The 17,493-nt window shown below is 40.8% G+C and overlaps 1 protein-coding gene and 2 long non-coding RNA genes across 3 annotated transcripts; 1 reads left to right on the top strand and 2 right to left on the bottom strand.

The window, feature by feature from the left end:
* Positions 1–140: 140 nt before the first annotated feature.
* On the bottom strand, positions 141–10,989 carry LOC119265378. Its single transcript, XR_005131612.1, has 3 exons — positions 10,534–10,989; positions 3,425–3,548; positions 141–176 (listed from the first exon to the last, which is right to left on the bottom strand). It is a non-coding gene; the product is annotated as an uncharacterized LOC119265378 (long non-coding RNA).
* Positions 3,871–6,595, bottom strand: c16h17orf97 (chromosome 16 C17orf97 homolog). The gene is made up of 2 exons (XM_017704371.2): positions 5,514–6,595; positions 3,871–4,531 (listed from the first exon to the last, which is right to left on the bottom strand). Exons 1-2 carry the CDS (start codon positions 5,695–5,697, stop codon positions 4,143–4,145), a joined length of 573 nt encoding a protein of 190 aa, XP_017559860.1. The 5' UTR covers positions 5,698–6,595; the 3' UTR covers positions 3,871–4,142.
* On the top strand, positions 9,861–16,817 carry LOC108431310. Its single transcript, XR_001858144.2, has 2 exons — positions 9,861–9,947; positions 16,456–16,817. It is a non-coding gene; the product is annotated as an uncharacterized LOC108431310 (long non-coding RNA).
* The last annotated feature ends 676 nt before the right edge of the window (positions 16,818–17,493 follow it).

Below are 17,493 nucleotides of genomic sequence, written 5' to 3'. Positions count from 1 at the left end.
ATATTTAAAGATAGAAAGAAATGGAAACTAGAAAGAAAAAAAAACAAAGACAACTAACGGTGATACGAGAGCTGGTAGATCACCAAAACTGTCACTTTGAGTGATAAAAGACAATCAAGCTCCACTCTTGCTTCAGATCTGAAAAAAATGCAGAGGTGTTTCTGTCCATCCTTCCACTGTGAGAAGATAATCAACATCATGAGTGTAAATTAGATGCAAAAAAGAAGAAAATCTGCAAATAAAACAAAGAAGCTGCTGAAAATGCAACCAACTTCTAAGACAAGAACTTTGGAGGTGTGGAAAAATATCCCTGCAGATTTCCTAGAAAAATACTCATATTATATTTAGTTCTTGAGACTTCTGTGTAATTTTCTAGTAAATATACACCTTATTTCCAAAAGTATTCACTCACCCATCTACATCATTGAATTCAGGTGTTCCGATCACTTCCGTGGCCAAATGTGTATAAAACCAAGCACCTAGGCCTGCAGACTGCTTCTACAAACATCTGTGAAATAATGGGTCGCTCTCAGGAGCTCAGTGAATTCCAGCGTGGTATCATGATAGGATGCCACCTGTGCAACAAGTCCAGTCATGAAATTTCCTCACTACTAAATATAATAAATAAAATGACAGAGCGGGATCAGCGGATGCTGACCTCCAAACTTCATGTGGCCTTCAGATTAGCTCAAGAACAGCATAGAGAGCTTCATAGAATGGGCTTCCATGGCCGAGCAGCTGCATCCAAGCCTTACATTACCAAGCGCAATGCAAAGCGTTGAATGCAGTGGTGTAAAGCGCTGCCACTGGACTCTAGAGCAGTGGGGACGTGTTCTCTGGAGTGACCAATCACGCTTCTCAATCAAATAATCCGATGGACAAGTATGGGTTTGGTGGTTTCCAGGAGAACAATACTTGTCTGACTGCATTGTGCCAAGTGTAAAGTTTGGTGGAGGGGGTATTATTGTGTGGGGTTGTTTTTCAGGAGTTGGGCTCGGCCCCTTAGTTCTAGTGAAAGGAACTCTTAATGCTTCAGCAGACCAAGAGATTTTGGACAATTTCATGCTCCCAACTTTGTGTGAACAGTTTGGGGACGGCCCCTTCCTGTTCCAACATGACTGCACATCAGTGCACAAAGCAAGGTCCATAAAGACATTGATGAGCGAGTTTGGAGTGGAAGAACTCGAATGGCCTGCACAAAGTCCTGACCTCAACCCAACAGAACACCCTTGGGATGAATTAGAGTGGTGACCAGGCCTTCTCGTCCAACATCAGTGTCTGACCGAAGAATGGTCAAAAAATCCCATAAACACACTCCTAAACCTTGCAGAAAGCCTTCCCAGAAGAGTTGAAGCTGTTACAGCTGCAAAGGGTGGGCCGACATCATATTAAATCCTGCGGAGTCACTCAAGTTTATATGCATGTGAAGACAGACAAGTGAATACTTTTGGAAATATAGCATATGTTTCCTGATTTTTCCTGATGCTGAAAAGTGTATAACCTGTACTTGTTATTAGTTGTGACTGGACAATAAATAAGGTTGGGTCTCTGACTTTTGCATAGTGCTGTTTGAATAAACAATAATTAAAATTATTTTAAAGTACTGTACTGTTCCAATGCTGCGAAAGATTCATTTGCAGTACTGCTAGTGAAGTCAGATGCATCAACACATAAGCAATAAAGGTCTGTGGGTTAATTATTTGTTTAAATGGAAAATCAACAGCAAATGGCCCAGTAGATACAGTGGGGTAAAAAAGTATTTAGTCAGCCACTGATTGTGCAAGTTCTCCTACTTAGAAAGATGAGAGAGGTCTGTAATTTTCATCACTTCAACTATGAGAGACAATATGAGAAAAAAAAATCCAGGAAATCACATTGTAGGATTTTTAAAGAATTTATTTGTAAATTGTAGACCTGCACCGGGCTGGGAAGAGTGAATCTACAATAGGCAAGCAGGTTGGTGTGAATAAATCAACTGTGGGAGCAATTGTACGAAAATGGAAGACATACAAGACCATTGATAATCTCCCTTAATCTGGGGCCCCACGCAAGATCTCATCCCATGGGGTCAAAATGATCATGAGAATGGTGAGCAAAAATCCCAGAACTACACGGAGGGACCTGATGAATGACCTGCAGAGAGCTGAGACCAAAGTAACAAAGGCTGCCATCAGTAACACACTACACCAAGAGGGACTCAAATCCTGCAGTGCCAGGCGTGTCCCCCTGCTTAAGCCAGTACATGTCCAGGCCCGTCTGAAACGTGCCAGAGAGCATATGGACGATCCAGAAGAGGATTGGGAGAATATCATGTGGTCAGATGAAACCAAAATAGAACTTTTTGGAAAAACTCAACTCGTCGTTTTTGGAGGAAGAAGAATGCTGAGTTGCAGCCCAAGAACACCAAACCTACTGTGAAGCATGGAGGTGGAAACATCAGGCTTTGGAGCTGTTTTTCTGTAAAGGGGACAGGATGACTGATCCGTGTTAAGGGAAGAATGAACGGGGCCATGTATCGTGAGATTTTAAGCCAAAACCTCCTTCCATCAGTGAGAGCATTGAAGATGGAACATGGCTGGGTCTTCCAGCATGACAATGATCCCAAACACACCGCTCGGGCAACGAAGGAGTGGCTCCGTAAAAAGCATTTCAAGGTTCTGCAGTGGCCTAGCCAGTCTCCAGACCTCAACCCCATAGAAAATTTGTGGAGGGAGTTGAAAGTACGTGTGGCCCAGCAACAGCCCCAAAACATCACTGCTCTAGAGGAGATCCGCAGGAGGAATGGGCCAAAATACCAGCTACAGTGTGTGCAAACCTGGTGAAGACTTGCAGGAAACGTTTGACTTCTGTCCTTGCCAACAAAGGTTATGTTACAGAGTATTGAGTTGAACTTTTGTTATTGACCAAATACTTATTTTCCACCATAATTTACAAATAAATTATTTAAAAATCCTACAATGTGATTTCCTGGATTTTTTTTTCTCATATTGTCACTCATAGTTGAAGTGATGAAAATTACAGACCTCTCTCATCTTTCTAAGTAGGAGAACTTGCACAATCAGTGGCTGACTAAATACTTTTTTGCCCCACTGTAGTAGTGACTGTTTAAATACACACATGCCAGTTCACGACTTGTGTGACTTTGGATGTATTTCAGCACCAAGGACATGGATAAGATATTTTAACATCATCAGATTATGTATTTTGAGTGATGCCAGTCATCACTATAGTTCTACCAATAGGCTTTGTATTCTTGAGCTTTGTGCATCAGACAACAAAAACATTTACTAAGAAAATACAAACATATCAGTCAGATTCTCTACCAGATATTTAGTTGCTATGTTACTGACCATCAAAACACCAGACAATAGCAAAACAATGGCAACACATCTGAGAAAGACGCATTGTTTTCAGACAGTCTCACCGCATTGTGAAGCATTGTTTGTAGACTGGTGGGGAGGAATCGCTCCAGGTGTGTTAGTAGAATTAAATGGCAAACTGCCCCTGATTGAAAATCAAGGATGGACATGCCCACTGCACCACTGCTCCTGTCACCACACAAAGGAGCCCAATTAGGCAAGCTGTGGACCAGAGCCCCACTGCTTCATGCATCAAATAGCAATTTAAAGCAATCAATGTAACAGAAGTGCCACAGTGTTAAAGTAGCCCTTACATTGTGTTTACATAATATTTAATTATGGAACAAGATGACAAAATCTGACCCAACACATGCAAACAAGAGGGTGGAGTTATCCAGTGTTCAGAGGCCAAAAACGTGGACTAGAAATGTAAAAATCAATAACAAACCATTTACATTCTTTCAAATATTCCAAAGTGCTTTATTGGAAAATTATCTTTAAAAAGTCTGTATTAAAAATATACAAAATGTTCACTAGTTTCTATGTCTTACTGTAAGAAACATTTCAGGGAAGTTAAAATATGTATTATCACATATAATTGATACCTTTTTAAGTGAGTAACTGAGTCTAATCAAAGAATTGTATCAGCTCTAATGGTAAACAGTTTGAAGCAGTCATGATGGCTCAGTACTGATATAGAACAGAAGTTTACTATTAGTTAATGACAGCCACTAACTGAACTAAAATAAAAAAATCACAGCCAAAATACACAAGCAGTGGATTCTACAAGATCGTTGCTGTAGCACCAGCCTTTTGCACTCTGTTGCCCAGTTTAGAAACATCTGGGTCTGGACCTAACCCCACCCGGATATTTTCTAGAAGCGTCTGCCTGGATGCCATGTAACGTTTGCGACGGTTAGCTCTATAAACCTCCAACCGTTCTGCTTCAGCAGCGGGGTCCTCTAGAACCCCTTCCCACCTCAGGCTCTCCTGTGCCTGGTTGCTCAGTTCTGTTTTGTCCTCTTGAGGTGGAACTGGATCGTCCTCCACAGCAGGCGGAGTTGTTTTGCTTTTCCGGCTCTTCCTGCTGCCCCCCTCTTTGGCATGGCCTTTGGCTTTGTTTGGGTCACCGCTCTTCTCTGCATTTGTCCTCTCTTCTGTGTGGGGCCTCTCTGGAGCACACCAAAACAATGAGCCAGGGCAGATAGATTACAGCTTAAGCCCCCCACTACAAATTAGACAGAATCTGTAAAGTGATGGCGATTGTCATGGATCTTTCTCTTCTAATCAAAGAGAATTTTAAGAAGTCCTCAGAGAAAAGGTTATCATCTTAAGGAACACACACATACTGGGGTTTCACCAGGCCTTGAGGTGTGAAATCCACTCATTTACTGAGCCTCTAAAAGATTAAAGGACTTCACTCAGAAAATCAACAGAACATGTGATTTGACCAGGGGCCCCCAAACATTTGCATACAACTATTATTTAAGAGGTACACTAACTGCTGCATCCGTTCACCTGGTGCCAGATGAAATGCTAAATAAACCATCATGATGGGGGTCTTTAAGCACCTCTTAGGTTGAAACCATGAAGCGGGGAGCTTATGGGCAAGAATGAAAAAAAGAAATATGGGGGCTTTTGATATCAAAACAACAACAGCAACTGTAAAAATAATAACAATAACAATGATAGAGCTGGCAATAGGACTATATTCATCATTAGTATGATAAATTACATCACAATATTTGCATTTCTGAGAATATTGCTGTAAAAAACACTCACCAACTACACGTTTAATTAAAAAGAGAGCATAATTATCCTGTTCTGTCATGTTTAATTGGATATAGTGCATCACAGTTCGCAAAATGTTGAATACAAATAATTGAATTAGTAGTTTGGATAGTATTAGACAGTATTCTTCAAATGGGCCACTAGTTTGTCTGTTCTAACTTATCAAACGTCAGCCAAAATAATGACATTTTGTGTATAATAAAAATAAATATACGAGCCCAGAGCCCAAGGTTTATTATGTCCTGTTTGGCATTTCTACGAGTTGTGCTCATCAGGCTTCTGCTTTCTGTCTGTCCGCTGATCAAAAGTTGAAGACTTAAAATGAGGATAAACCGAAAGCAGACGGAAAAGTGAGCCACCAACCTGAATCGTCAGAGTTTGAAGGCGTGCTGGGATGTCCTCTTTTCTTGACCTCGGAGGTCGATTTGTTTTTCTCTTCGGCTTTGTTTCTCCTCTTCTTTTTACCTTCTTTGGGTATGTGCTGACCTTTCCGAGCGGAGGGGCTCTCCTCACACTCAGACACTTTACTGCGGCCCCAGGTCGCCATGCTGCAGCCTACAGTTAGTTTAAGTTCACGGTCTCAATATATCACCTCATGGTTTTCCCAGCGGTTTAACAGACTCAACCAAAAGCTCACCGCTAGCTGTTTAGAGTAGCTGCGGAAGTAGCTTCAGGCTGCTAAACAGAGGCTTTCTCTGACGGCACAGGGGGGCTCTTTGGCTAAAATGCCCCACGGAAGGTCAGCTGAAGACCTCCGAGCTGTTAAACATTGTTTTCTGATTTAAGGTTGGGAGGTTTGCAGGTCTCCGCAGAGCAGTAACTCACTGTCTGCCTGAAGAGCCGTTCTATCGAAACCTGACTGAGGCTGAAAATCTCTCGGGGTCGAAAGGTTCGATGAGACGCCGACGCGTCCCCATGGAAACCGGGCTCCGCCCTGATGGTGTTGTGGAAGGGTTCGTTTGTTTATTTATTTATTTGATGCAGCATCTCACAAAAAAGAACTTCAGCTACAACTCGAAAAATAGAAAATGTTGATTTTATATATATATATCATCTTAAATCTCACCAGCGTTTTCATCAGCTTAGCTGTTTGTTTTGAGGAAACAATTATAAAAGTCGTCTTTAAATAAGTTGTAATTTTTTCTTTGCAAATTTCATTTTATGAATAAAATATTTACCAAGAAAAATGAACAGATTAGTTAAACAGAGGGTGACCTTATTGCAGTCCTTGCACTACAGAATATCAAAAGGTTCTGTCCTTAATATAAAGTTGATTTTGCTCTGAAAGGTTTAAAGGCTTTATTTTTTTCCACACCCTTTTTAGGTAAGTCTGTCTTGTTTGTACTCAAGCAAGTGAAACTATGAACAATTATTCATTTTTTTAATCTTTCAGAGAGACTCGGCTACATATTTTTGTTGAGTTGATAAAGCACAATAATACCTAGGTCACTAAATCTTAAATTAAGTGAACTAAAGATACTTAATTGAAATTTTAAAAATAATTAAAATAACCTTTTGTAGTTACTTTCACATTAATAAAAAATAAAACATCTTTTTTTATTAACTGTGCATTTTTACGCTGAGGTGGCAGCTTGAATTTGGTGGATCAAATGGAAGATCAAACTCATTATTTAGCACAACAAAAAGCAAGAGAGGGTGAGGCCCTAATTTTGAGCCAGTGGGGGACATTATATAATGTAGCCTCAAGACTATCTATATGTCTCAGGCAAATGGCATTTTAGTTTTTCTGAAGAAAAAAAATCAGTCAGTCATTTAACACCACACTTAATTTTGGCTCAGAGACTGACCCTATACTTAGAACAGGATCATCAGTTCAAGCACTGCACTGGAACATAATTTGTGCCAGGCAACCAAATTTAGCAGGAGTTATAAAGGTTACAGTTGGGCCTACAGACGAAATAAAACTAAGCAGGCAAACAGTAGGAGAAAAGCCAGAAATCATGCCATAAAATGTTATTGACACAGGGGAGGCACTTGACTTCATATTTGTGTGTTTTTGTGCCTCTGGAATCACAAAAGACTCAGTGATAAATCTTTCTGGGTTCCTACCTGATATTGTGTGTTTGTCTTCTTACTTTAAGTGGAGAGTATTAGTTTCTACTGAGCAGTGATATGATCATGTCATATATGAAGTGTCCTTTGCTGCCAAATCCTTTGTAAGCAGAGAGGGGGAAGACATGGGGGCCAAGCCTGCAGGGAATCCAAGGCAAAGGCACAAGCTAATTTTATCCTCACTGAGTTTTGGATGGGGATGCCCCCAATCCAGTTGACCTATCTATGCTCTGACCACAAACGTGTTCTTTTGTAGCAGCATTTGCAAAGCAGGACAAGTTGGCAAAAAATACCAGCTTTCTCTGGACTTGCAGAGTTCTTTACTTAAAGGTACAGTATATAATATTTAGGGGGATCTGTTAGCAGAAATGGAAATAGTATACAAAACCATGTTTTCATTAGTGTATAATCATCTGTAACTATGAATCTTTGTGCTGTTGGTAGTTCAGAATGAGCCCTTCATACCTACATAGGAAGTGAGTCCTCTTCCAACAGAGGCTGCCACGTTGCGTTGCCGTTTTCTACAGTAGCCCAGAATGGACAACCAAACACTGGCTCTAGAGAGTGTCTTTTGTGTTTTTACACTGAACACTTGAATTTGGTGGCACTAAGGCACTGGTAGAAAGAAGAAGAATCAGTGGCTGCAACCATTTTGTGTCAAGAAGTTTGAGAGCCCAAATTTTGACAAATAGAGAATCACACTTATTATTTAGCACAATAAAAAGCCAGGGAGAATGAATCTTCATCAAGAAAGAAGCAAAAACATGATGGCTATTGAAGGTTCTGCTATGCACTTGGAAAGGGAGGGGTGAAGGAGGGATATTCAGTTGGTTGTAATCTGCAACCTCACCGCTAAATCTTACATATCACCTTTAATGTATGCATTACTGAGGATGTACACAAGGCTGTAGGCCTGTCTATCTAGTCTAATCCTACTATTCATCTAGGCTGTAACAGGATCATGTAATCTTTCTGCAAATTTCCAGAAAGTCTGTTTGGGATGCTGACCAGATATTGCTCATGGTATGATCCAACATTCATAGCAAAACAGATGTGATGAATCAGAATCAGAATCCTTTATGACATAAACAAAATGGGAGAAGTTCCAAAAAACAGTGTAATTCACAGAAACACACAGTTCATGTGATGTATAACAGAAAGCTGCATCTGCATCTCTCCCAAAAATGAAATGATACCAACTGAGCGATATTGGAGCTTCAGGCTGTACGGTACACACTTAAACTCTTCAATGGTTCTTTGGTAAGGAAAATGGTTCTAAATAGAACCATGAACACTCAAAGAACCCTTTGCATGATTAAAAGGTTCTTTGATTAAAGTGTTCTTCAGACTGATGAAGAATGTGCTGTAGATGGTTCTATATAGAACCTTTTTAAAGGGGTTCTTTATAGCACCAAACTTCTATTGTTATGATGTCAAGCTTGTATCAATAAAAGAACCCTTTTGGTGGTATATAGAACTCTTTGCAATACATATAAAGTTATATATATAGTTAAGTAAAGAACCATATAGAACACAGTCTCTATCAATCTGAAGAATCCTTTAATCATGCAAAGGGTTCTTTGAGTGTTCATTGTTCTATTTAGAACCACTTTCTTTTCCAAAGAACCTTTGAAGAACCATCTGATGCTGGATCTTGAAGGTGAGAGGAAGTATTGAAAACTACATGTGCCTTGGTATGGATACATGAGGGTGGGCTGGTTGAATTTTTTATTATTTATTTCCCCACTGGCTGACTAATGAATAAGGAAGGCAGATACCACAGCTGTGTTTACTAGCTCCTACCTCAGTAGCTATGTTAGCAGGCGAGATGATGTATTTGCATAATGCATGCTGGGTACTGTAGTGAAAAGACACTGATATGCACAAAAAAAGGAGAAATTGAGGAATCTGTTGAACCCATGGGACTGACAGATACAATGCTGCACCACAGTATATTATATAACACAATGAAGAACTGATTGGTTGATGTCACAGTGTAAAGGATTATATTGTTTTAACAAGCATTCTGGGACTGAAGCATTTGATGGCTTCCTAATGGGATCTAAAGGTATTCTACAGGAATCTAATGGTCTCTAAAGGTAACTATTAAACAAATTCTCATTAGAAAGCAAAACCATCAGGTTTTAATCCTAATGGTTCTCATGGTCTTTTTAAATCTGTGCTTACATAATACTTTACAGATTTTTTATTATAATATACTCATATTGTTGGGAGTGCTTATTGATCAACTTCTCCATTTAAATGAAAAGAATGATAGAAAAAAATTATATATATATATATATATATATATATATATATATATATATATATATATATATATATATATATAGTGTGTGTGTGTGTGTGTGTGTGTGTGTGTGTGTGTACACTTTGTTGAGGCCTTCGCGAAGCAGAACTTTCGTGTCGAGAAACTTTCTCGCCCATCTCATTGGGTAGAAGTGAGGCGTCATTGAAAACAGAGCGTTTTAATCGGTTAACAGTTCATTGTCCCGCCCCATTTCTCTGTAGCGGAGGCTCGTGATTGGCTGAAGCCGGTGTCAGTCAGTCGCTACGGCACTCCGTCGTCACCCGTAACCTTTGACGTTGGAGTACCATTAGCCAGCTGTTACAAATCGCGTCACTCTCTCGCCAGCTGATCGGAGACACCGGCAAGAGTAAGAAACGGCAGAAGAGGAAGAAGAAGCCGCCGCCGCCGCCTGCGAGGTGAGCCTTCCTGTGAAAACAACTTTAATTTACCGCAGTTTTCGGCTCGTCTGACCCACAGCTCGCTGCATCGTTCAGTTTGGAAACGAGAGCGCTCCGCCGCCTCTGGGGAAGGCGAGGCGCTTAACCGAGTCCGGACCGAGCCGACACGGCGAGGTGGGGCGTTGGTTAAAAAGCAGAGGAACAAGAAGCAGAACTGTTCTCAGTAAAAAGCCGGTGCTGGTCTCGTGACCGCGGAGGGTAAAACTAAAGCGTTGGGGCGACCTGCTCTTATCTGAACTAGTTAGAAAACAGCCGGATAATCATTACATAATCTAGACTCTACCTCAGTGACCAAACTTAGAAATAAGCTGGAAAAAGAGGGCGCAGACCGAGCCGGCTCTGCTCAGGAGGGGCTGACCTGCTCAGCTCAGCGGGCACAGTATCGAGGAGCAGCGGGAGAAAGTGTGCGGTAAAGCGGCCGGTTCGGTTCTCGCTCATACATAACGGAGTCGTGACTGAAGCGAAGCCGCTGCTATGAAGTTATCAGGATATTAACGCTGCTTATCGCCGTGTGTGTGTGTGTGTGTGTGTGTTTGCTGCTCACTTGCCAGCGTGTCTGCATGTCTCCTGATTTGGTTCAGCTGAACGGGCTGAGGACGTCCTTATGTAATTCTCAGTCTTACTCGTGCCGGGGACGAATGCCATTTTGTCAGTGCCTTCCAGTCCTAGTCGGTGGGGCCCCCGAACTGTAGCGTTACTTACAGGCGGTGTAAAATGTCGTCTACTAATGTTTAGGTCTTTGTAAATTTGTGGCCGTAGCAAAGTTACAGGGCCGTCAGCGACGAGGCGCCGAATGGAGATCATGGGCGGCGTGTTAACCCTGACATGTTCATTCGTGGCAAACTTTAAACCGTCATCATGTGGCCGCTGTGAACCTCCTGACGCCTGTTTTTTCTCTCTTCATACTCCTCATTCGTATCAGTTTCACCGTTTGCTTGTGGAAGAATCGCATGGAAGCCAAAATAAGCATTTTACACCACGTCTACGTCCATTGGGCTCGCCTGCTCCTCCAAGTAGAGTTTAAACTGAATCCGGATCTTTTACTAACTGCGTTTCTGTTGGCTTCAGCTGTGGAGAAGAGAATTCCTGAAGACCACGCCCTGCTACATGTAGAGCTAGCAAGATCCAGTGGGAGATGCAGCTGTATCAACCTCTGTAACAGCCTCTTTACACCATAGGCCTAAGGTGTGAGGAGCCAGCTTCTGCAGGATTACGACCTTAAATCGGCTATAATCTCCTTTCTTCACTTACTTTTTGTCATAGTCTGTTTTCCAAACGTTAAATGGAGCCACATGGACCAGTAGGTCCTGAGTGTTCACTGTAATAGGAACTCCTTTAGCTAGTTCTCACAACTGAACGCAAACAGGCAAGCCAGTTAATTCTTATTTTATAGAAGTCGTCGGTTGCCAGCTGTCCCTGCTGCTTCACACTTGCTCTATGTCCGTCTGACTTGGGTCACCAGACTGAGCGGACAGGTATTAGACAGTTGCCCAAGCTTCACCTCATAGTAGCCAGTGAAGCCAAGTAGGAACAGGTGGTTCAGGTTTTTGCCAAGAACAACCTGTGCTTCGGAAGGAAGTTTTTAATCGACAGTCCGCTTAAGCTGACTTTAGTTAAAGCAGAAGCAGGGTATGGACTCCTTATGGGTTTCGTTAATTAGCGCGTGCTGAAATCTGGGTACAGCGCGACCTTTTACTCACATACTCAAAGCCACATTAGGGCAGCCTGTGTAGACTTGAGCCTCCTCTTTGCGACGGTATGATGTCTTTTGAACTGAACGGTGTTACTGCATTCCTGCCAGGGTATTAGCATATTCTGCCTTTGCCTTCCTTCACAGAGTCCATGGCGGGTCAACGCTCAGTCACGTCCATGCTCTGATTCAGCCTCTGGCAAGCTGATGCTGTGATCTCTCTCAGACTGCAAAGATTGATGGAGACATCTTGGCCCCCCTCCATTTTTTCTGCCCCTGCACTGGCTCCTTCCTTCCCTCGCTCATTCCCTCACTCTCTCACTCATTCACCCCTTCATGTCTGAAGCAGCAGCATGAGGCCATAGTTCAGGGTGTGGCCATCATGGGTGACTAATTGCTGGCTTAAGACAAGAAACCTTTCAGTGCATTTCTGCATTTGAATACTTTTTTCCTCCTCTTAATGACCACTGAGGTTGCAATGTGAGCTTCCTCATAGCTTCCAGCGAAAGAGTTGCCATTTAGCAGTTAGCTGGCTGACCTGAATGTTTCCTCTTTCAATTTCAGCATTGCAGCTTGTGCGCAGCCATATGCCAGACCAGATCAATAGATCGACTGGTGACAGGAGCAGTGGGACAGAAGGGCACAGTTCAGATATGCAAGCATTTTCAATTTATTCTTTGGGTTTGTGCGGTTTGTACAAACCCATTCCTAGCTAATGTGCTACACTTATACGATCTAGATATGTTTTATGTGGTGATTTAACAAATGCATGCAAAGTTAAGGTGCCCTATAGTAATACGCCTTTCACTCATTTGTAACATATTATTCATATATTTAGACGATTAATTCTTTTCTTTTTTTTTTTCTTGTGTTGACTGTATCGAAGAGACGTTGCAAACATTCTACGGATGTGCTAAAGTACGGATCTTGAAAGGCTTTTCTGGCTCAGCTAGTCAGGAACATATATGACTCAAAGTCATATGAGGATAGAGCGGGTCTATAGAAAGAGTGTGCATCATTCTTTATAATGCTCTGTGTTTTTTCGTAGAGCACAAAGGCACGATGGCGTGTCTGGCTCCCTCGCTGACGCAGCCAGCCTTACCTTGTCCTGTGGCCTTCCTCTGCGTGCCTGCTGATTCATGTCTGTGCTAGCTTCAGAAGGGGTGGGGGAGGGGCAGCCATACAAAGTAGAGAAAGTAGAGCGAGAGAATAGTAGATCATTACCAAATGAACCATCGAGGAGGAAATAAGTTGGGGGCAGGGAGGAATGCCAGTGACCTGGCATGGGCTTTCAGTGTAACATGATTCAGCAGATCCAATTTGTTTTCTTCCATGTACTGATTTGTGTCTGTAAAAGCAAATCACACATTGGATCAAGATGTTCTGCGCTGCAGCTATACAGCCATACAAAGTTCTGAATGTAATGCGTGCTGGCGTTGTAGTCAAGACGGGAAGGTTTTTGTACTCCAGAGAAAAATTGTCTGTCAGAACTTATCCAGCTCTTTCCCCAAGTCCTCAGCAAGACAGCTCGGCAAGAAATACTCCATCGTTATTCCACCTAGACCCAACGTGCTGCATCTGTAGAGTACAGCTGATTACATGGATAGTGATTTTGACATGTTCTTTTCTGAGTAAGTACAAGGGAACAAAAATCCTCTTGACTCCTAATTCACTTCTAACAGAAGTGGTTGCTTCAGTTCCTGTTGTGTGTTCTTTCGTTTTACTTTATCATTATTATTGTTATTGTTAATTGTTATTATTGTTATTATTGATAATAGACTGTAAGCTACAGATGCAGCAGACCAGGATTAGGTGGAAAAATGCTGAAGTATTCCTTTAAACTATTTCAAACCCAATGTGATTGGAGGGGAGGAATATGTGGTCTGAAGGGTGGTGCTGAGGAGTGAAAAACTATTGTAAAAAAAGAGCATAAAAGATATGACGAATGCTGAAGATTTATTGGCAGTTCCTGAAATTAATGCAAGTTCTGAATAAGGAATTGAGTTTAAGGAATTTCTAGCATGTGCAAGAGGAATCTCAGGAATGCAGGGCATTTCAGATCTAGCCATTCGTCTGAGTGGAAGGAAGGAGGGACTCTGTACAGGACATTGAGAGCATTGTACTGGCTTATACAGTCTTTGGCTGCAGCTCGATTCTCCATATATTAAATGTAGGTGATTTGGAAAATTAAAATTGCATTTACAGGGCGTGAGCTATGATAAGAATATCATATCACAGTGTTTAGAGATTTTCATAGTGCACAATATTTTGACACAGACACGGTGCACTATTTAAAAACAGCCATGAAAATCTCTGGATACAGTTTTTTTTATTTTTTTTATTTAGCATTTCATGTGCAGCACTGCTGTAAAATCCAGTCGAACAGGACTAGTTATGCTCTTTTATTAAAAATAAAGAAAGAAAGAAACTTACCATTGGTCAGTGTTCTTTAAGTACTGATGGCATCCACAGTATGCTCAGAGAAGCATATTGTTTAGCATGATACAAAATTGATCAGGATAATGATAAGATATCATATTGCTCACCTCTAGTTTTTACCAGTTTAGGTGTCCATTCACTTGCCAATATGTCCAGTTTGAAATGGTGCAAAATTGAATAGGTGCTGAGAGAGCAGATGTGAAGTAGCTGGAAAGCAGACACTTATGTTTCACTAAATCCTTAGAAGTGTAGTGTTATTGTGCTTTGTAGTCAATTTACACTTTTTTTTTTGTAATTAGAAGGTAAAATAATTATAGTTAGTAGTTAGTTACTAGAGATTTGCCAAATAGAATTGTAGACTGATGCCGATATCCAGTATTTTGCATGGACACATCTGCCTATGCTGTATACACATTTATGCAGTAAAATGCTTTTTTTTTTCCCACATTAGCCCAGTGATGCAAACACTTTGCTGTTTCAAAATACAATAAATGTGATTAAATATCAATTAGAAATATCAATCATTCCTAAACTATTTGATGCTATTTTTTAAAAATCAGTTTTGTTCAGTATGTTCGGTATTGACAGTTTTGAGTCTGATTTTTGCGAAACATGGCAAAAATGAGTTTTTTTTGTCAAACTAAAAATAAACACTGCTTCTTACAAACAAAAACATGGTATTAATTGGAAGTTTAGTATCTGCACTTTTGACAGTTTCTTTGTGCATTTCAGCAAGCTACAAGTGAGGTACATTCACATCGAATTACTTGGTGCTTTTGTTATCTAGGTTAATCACATCATCTAAGCGCTTACTCCTTTTTTTGTCAGTGTTTCAGTCCTCAAGGGAGCCCAGCCTGGCTTTGGTACTGAGGTTTAGAAATAGACCAAAAACTGAGAACTAGTTTGGGTTCCTTAAAAAATCTGGAAGAGGAATCTCTGCAGTGATGCAGTTCTTAAAGCTCTTTTGTCAGAATTGAGAGTTGCACCCATTTGTGTCCATAGCAGTTCAGAATTAAAGCTTGGTTTAATTCAGCAGTGATGTTGATTTATGAAATGAAAAGCTGAGCGACTTTAAGGGTTTTTATAGCAATACATGCACTTTTTTACAAGAAGGATTCAGAAGTGGTGAACAAACCTCATTCTTGCATTCTACAGAATCCCCTGAATCATTCTTCCACTTATTAAACATCAAAGCACTACTCAAATGAGACGGCTGTGAACACACCCCATCAGCCTTTCCCACACACTGGAATGTTAGAGGAAAGCGCTTGACAATAGAATGTAAAGGGAAGAGAAGTGCGGTCACATACCTGTCAGGAACACGCACATGCCCTCATGCATTCTCTTCTCTGTGCGACAGATGCGTCTTTGTGGACAGAACAACTAGTCCTACAGTGTTTTATCATAGTGACGGCTCTGTGCTAAAGAATAGAGAGCTACTGGTCCGAGAGAGAGAGAGATCATGTACGTCATAAGATCAAATAAATATGTATAGAGCAGAATATCCACATACGCAAATAATATACACCGTATATATGGATATAAATGTCTTAAGTCTTTGTCCATGCCACTTTCTGATGGATGCATGGGTTTCGTTAGGTGACAGTAGTTGCCGTTTTCAGCCATAGATAAGTAACTGAAATGACACAGCTCAGTATTATGTGTGCAGATGGTCTAAGTAATGACATTTCCTATTCCTAATAGTACATTAATATAGTCAGTGGTATTATAATTGAGCTCTGAACTTTTAAATGTTATTATAATGACTTTTCTAGCTTCTTACAATTCTGAATGTACAGGAAAATCTCCCTCACTCCCATGCCAGTAAAGCTATTCCTACCAAACACAGGGAATTCCCAAGATGGTTGTGCTTCCTCTGACTCATTTAACAGTTATTCCTGTTGTATGTGTTAATGTGAATGAAGTTTGTGTAACTACAGTGCTGTGCAAAAGTTCATTTAATTTCAGAACAGCCATGAAGTACAAGTTATTTATTTTTCAGATGTCAACACAATTTATTACAGTTTCCATTATTTTCAGAGCACTAGCTTTGGTGGTCTATTAGATCTTTCATGGTCATAGGAGCCCCATTTTCTCTAACTCCACCTGTTGGACGCTCCTGTTTTTTCACTTATTTTCCTTCGACTTTCTTATGGAAGTGCGATGTCCTATCAAATCTCAGAAATATCTCCTGACAAATGAAAAACTTAATGGGTGTTTGGGCTGGAAATGAAATGCATGATGTGCGATCTCTGACTTCTGCACAGTACTGTGTGTAACTGCTGTCTACTTTTTGATTTGTACCGTTTATTGAACGCAATACTATTTCTGTTCCAGGTATGCAGACAGAACTGGGGACATGGAGCATAAGTATTTGCAAATGTTGGCTAACCAACAGCAGTTCTTCTCTGGCAAACTTTATGTTCCTGTCCACATGCTAAAGCTGCCAGCTGAAGAACTGTTGTGGTCAGCTCTGTCCTGCACCAAAAGACTACAACCAGAGGAATTTACCATTTGAGCTATAACTTGTATGTATGCTAGAGTTTTTAAAGCTATAAACCTGAACATTCAACTGTCGTATATCAAATTGAGGTGTCCTGTCTGTCTGTCTGTCTATAAATAAATAAGTGTTTTTATGACAAATATGTGTGGAAGGTCATGTTTTTAGCACAAAATAAAACTTAAATCACGAAAAATGAGTCATGTTCTAGTGTATGCACAATACATTCTTTGTTTAACTGTGGTATTAAAATGAAAGCTACGTGGAAACAGCTACCTTTCATTCATTATAGCTGTCAACTGTGCAGGTGTCCATTTATACCAGCCATAAACCTATAAACTTGTGGCCTGCCTCCTTTGTAATTATTCCTCTGCTCTAATTTTGTTGACATTTCAAGCCTGTTTGAATCTATATGTACTTCACTCACCTGTTACAGCACAAAGGAAGTCGGGCACATAACTAATGACCAGTATGTCCTTTGACGTGTAATCACACATTCACATCAGATCACAGCAAAGAGACGAGGAGAAAGCTATCCAGAATGGCTGGGATTATGTGGGAGCAGGGATTGGAAGACAGTGGTTTGGTAATCTGAGAGCCAGATTTGTGTTAATCCAGGCGAGGTGCTCTGGGTGATCTGACGCTATCCCAGACAGGTACTGTCCAATCTGATTATGCCCTGCTTTGAGCTTACTGAAATGTGCACCAATTTAATGACTTTTCAGTCAAGCAGGTGTGTAAATATCATGGCTTTTAAGCCTTAATTTTATTTATGGTTGGGGTTATTTATGCTTATACACACAGATCAAATCCACCACTGCACGGACTAAACTTAAATATGAAGTATTTATTTGCTCAAATGTACAAATGTAAAT

The sequence above is a fragment of the Pygocentrus nattereri genome, chromosome 16 (genome assembly GCF_015220715.1).
Source record: "Pygocentrus nattereri isolate fPygNat1 chromosome 16, fPygNat1.pri, whole genome shotgun sequence".
Taxonomy (NCBI): Eukaryota; Metazoa; Chordata; class Actinopteri; order Characiformes; family Serrasalmidae; genus Pygocentrus; species Pygocentrus nattereri.
The sequence above is the reverse complement of the archived record's forward strand: the minus strand, read 5'-3'. Positions and strand labels throughout refer to the sequence as shown.

Bases quoted from the DNA above. Each gene is read 5' to 3' on its own strand.
- c16h17orf97 (XM_017704371.2), bottom strand. From the start codon at position 5,697: ATGGCGACCTGGGGCCGCAGTAAAGTGTCTGAGTGTGAGGAGAGCCCC. The intron at 4,532-5,513 runs GTTGGTGGCTCA...GGTGTGCTCCAG, and splicing joins TTCAAACTCTGACGATTCAG to AGAGGCCCCACACAGAAGAG.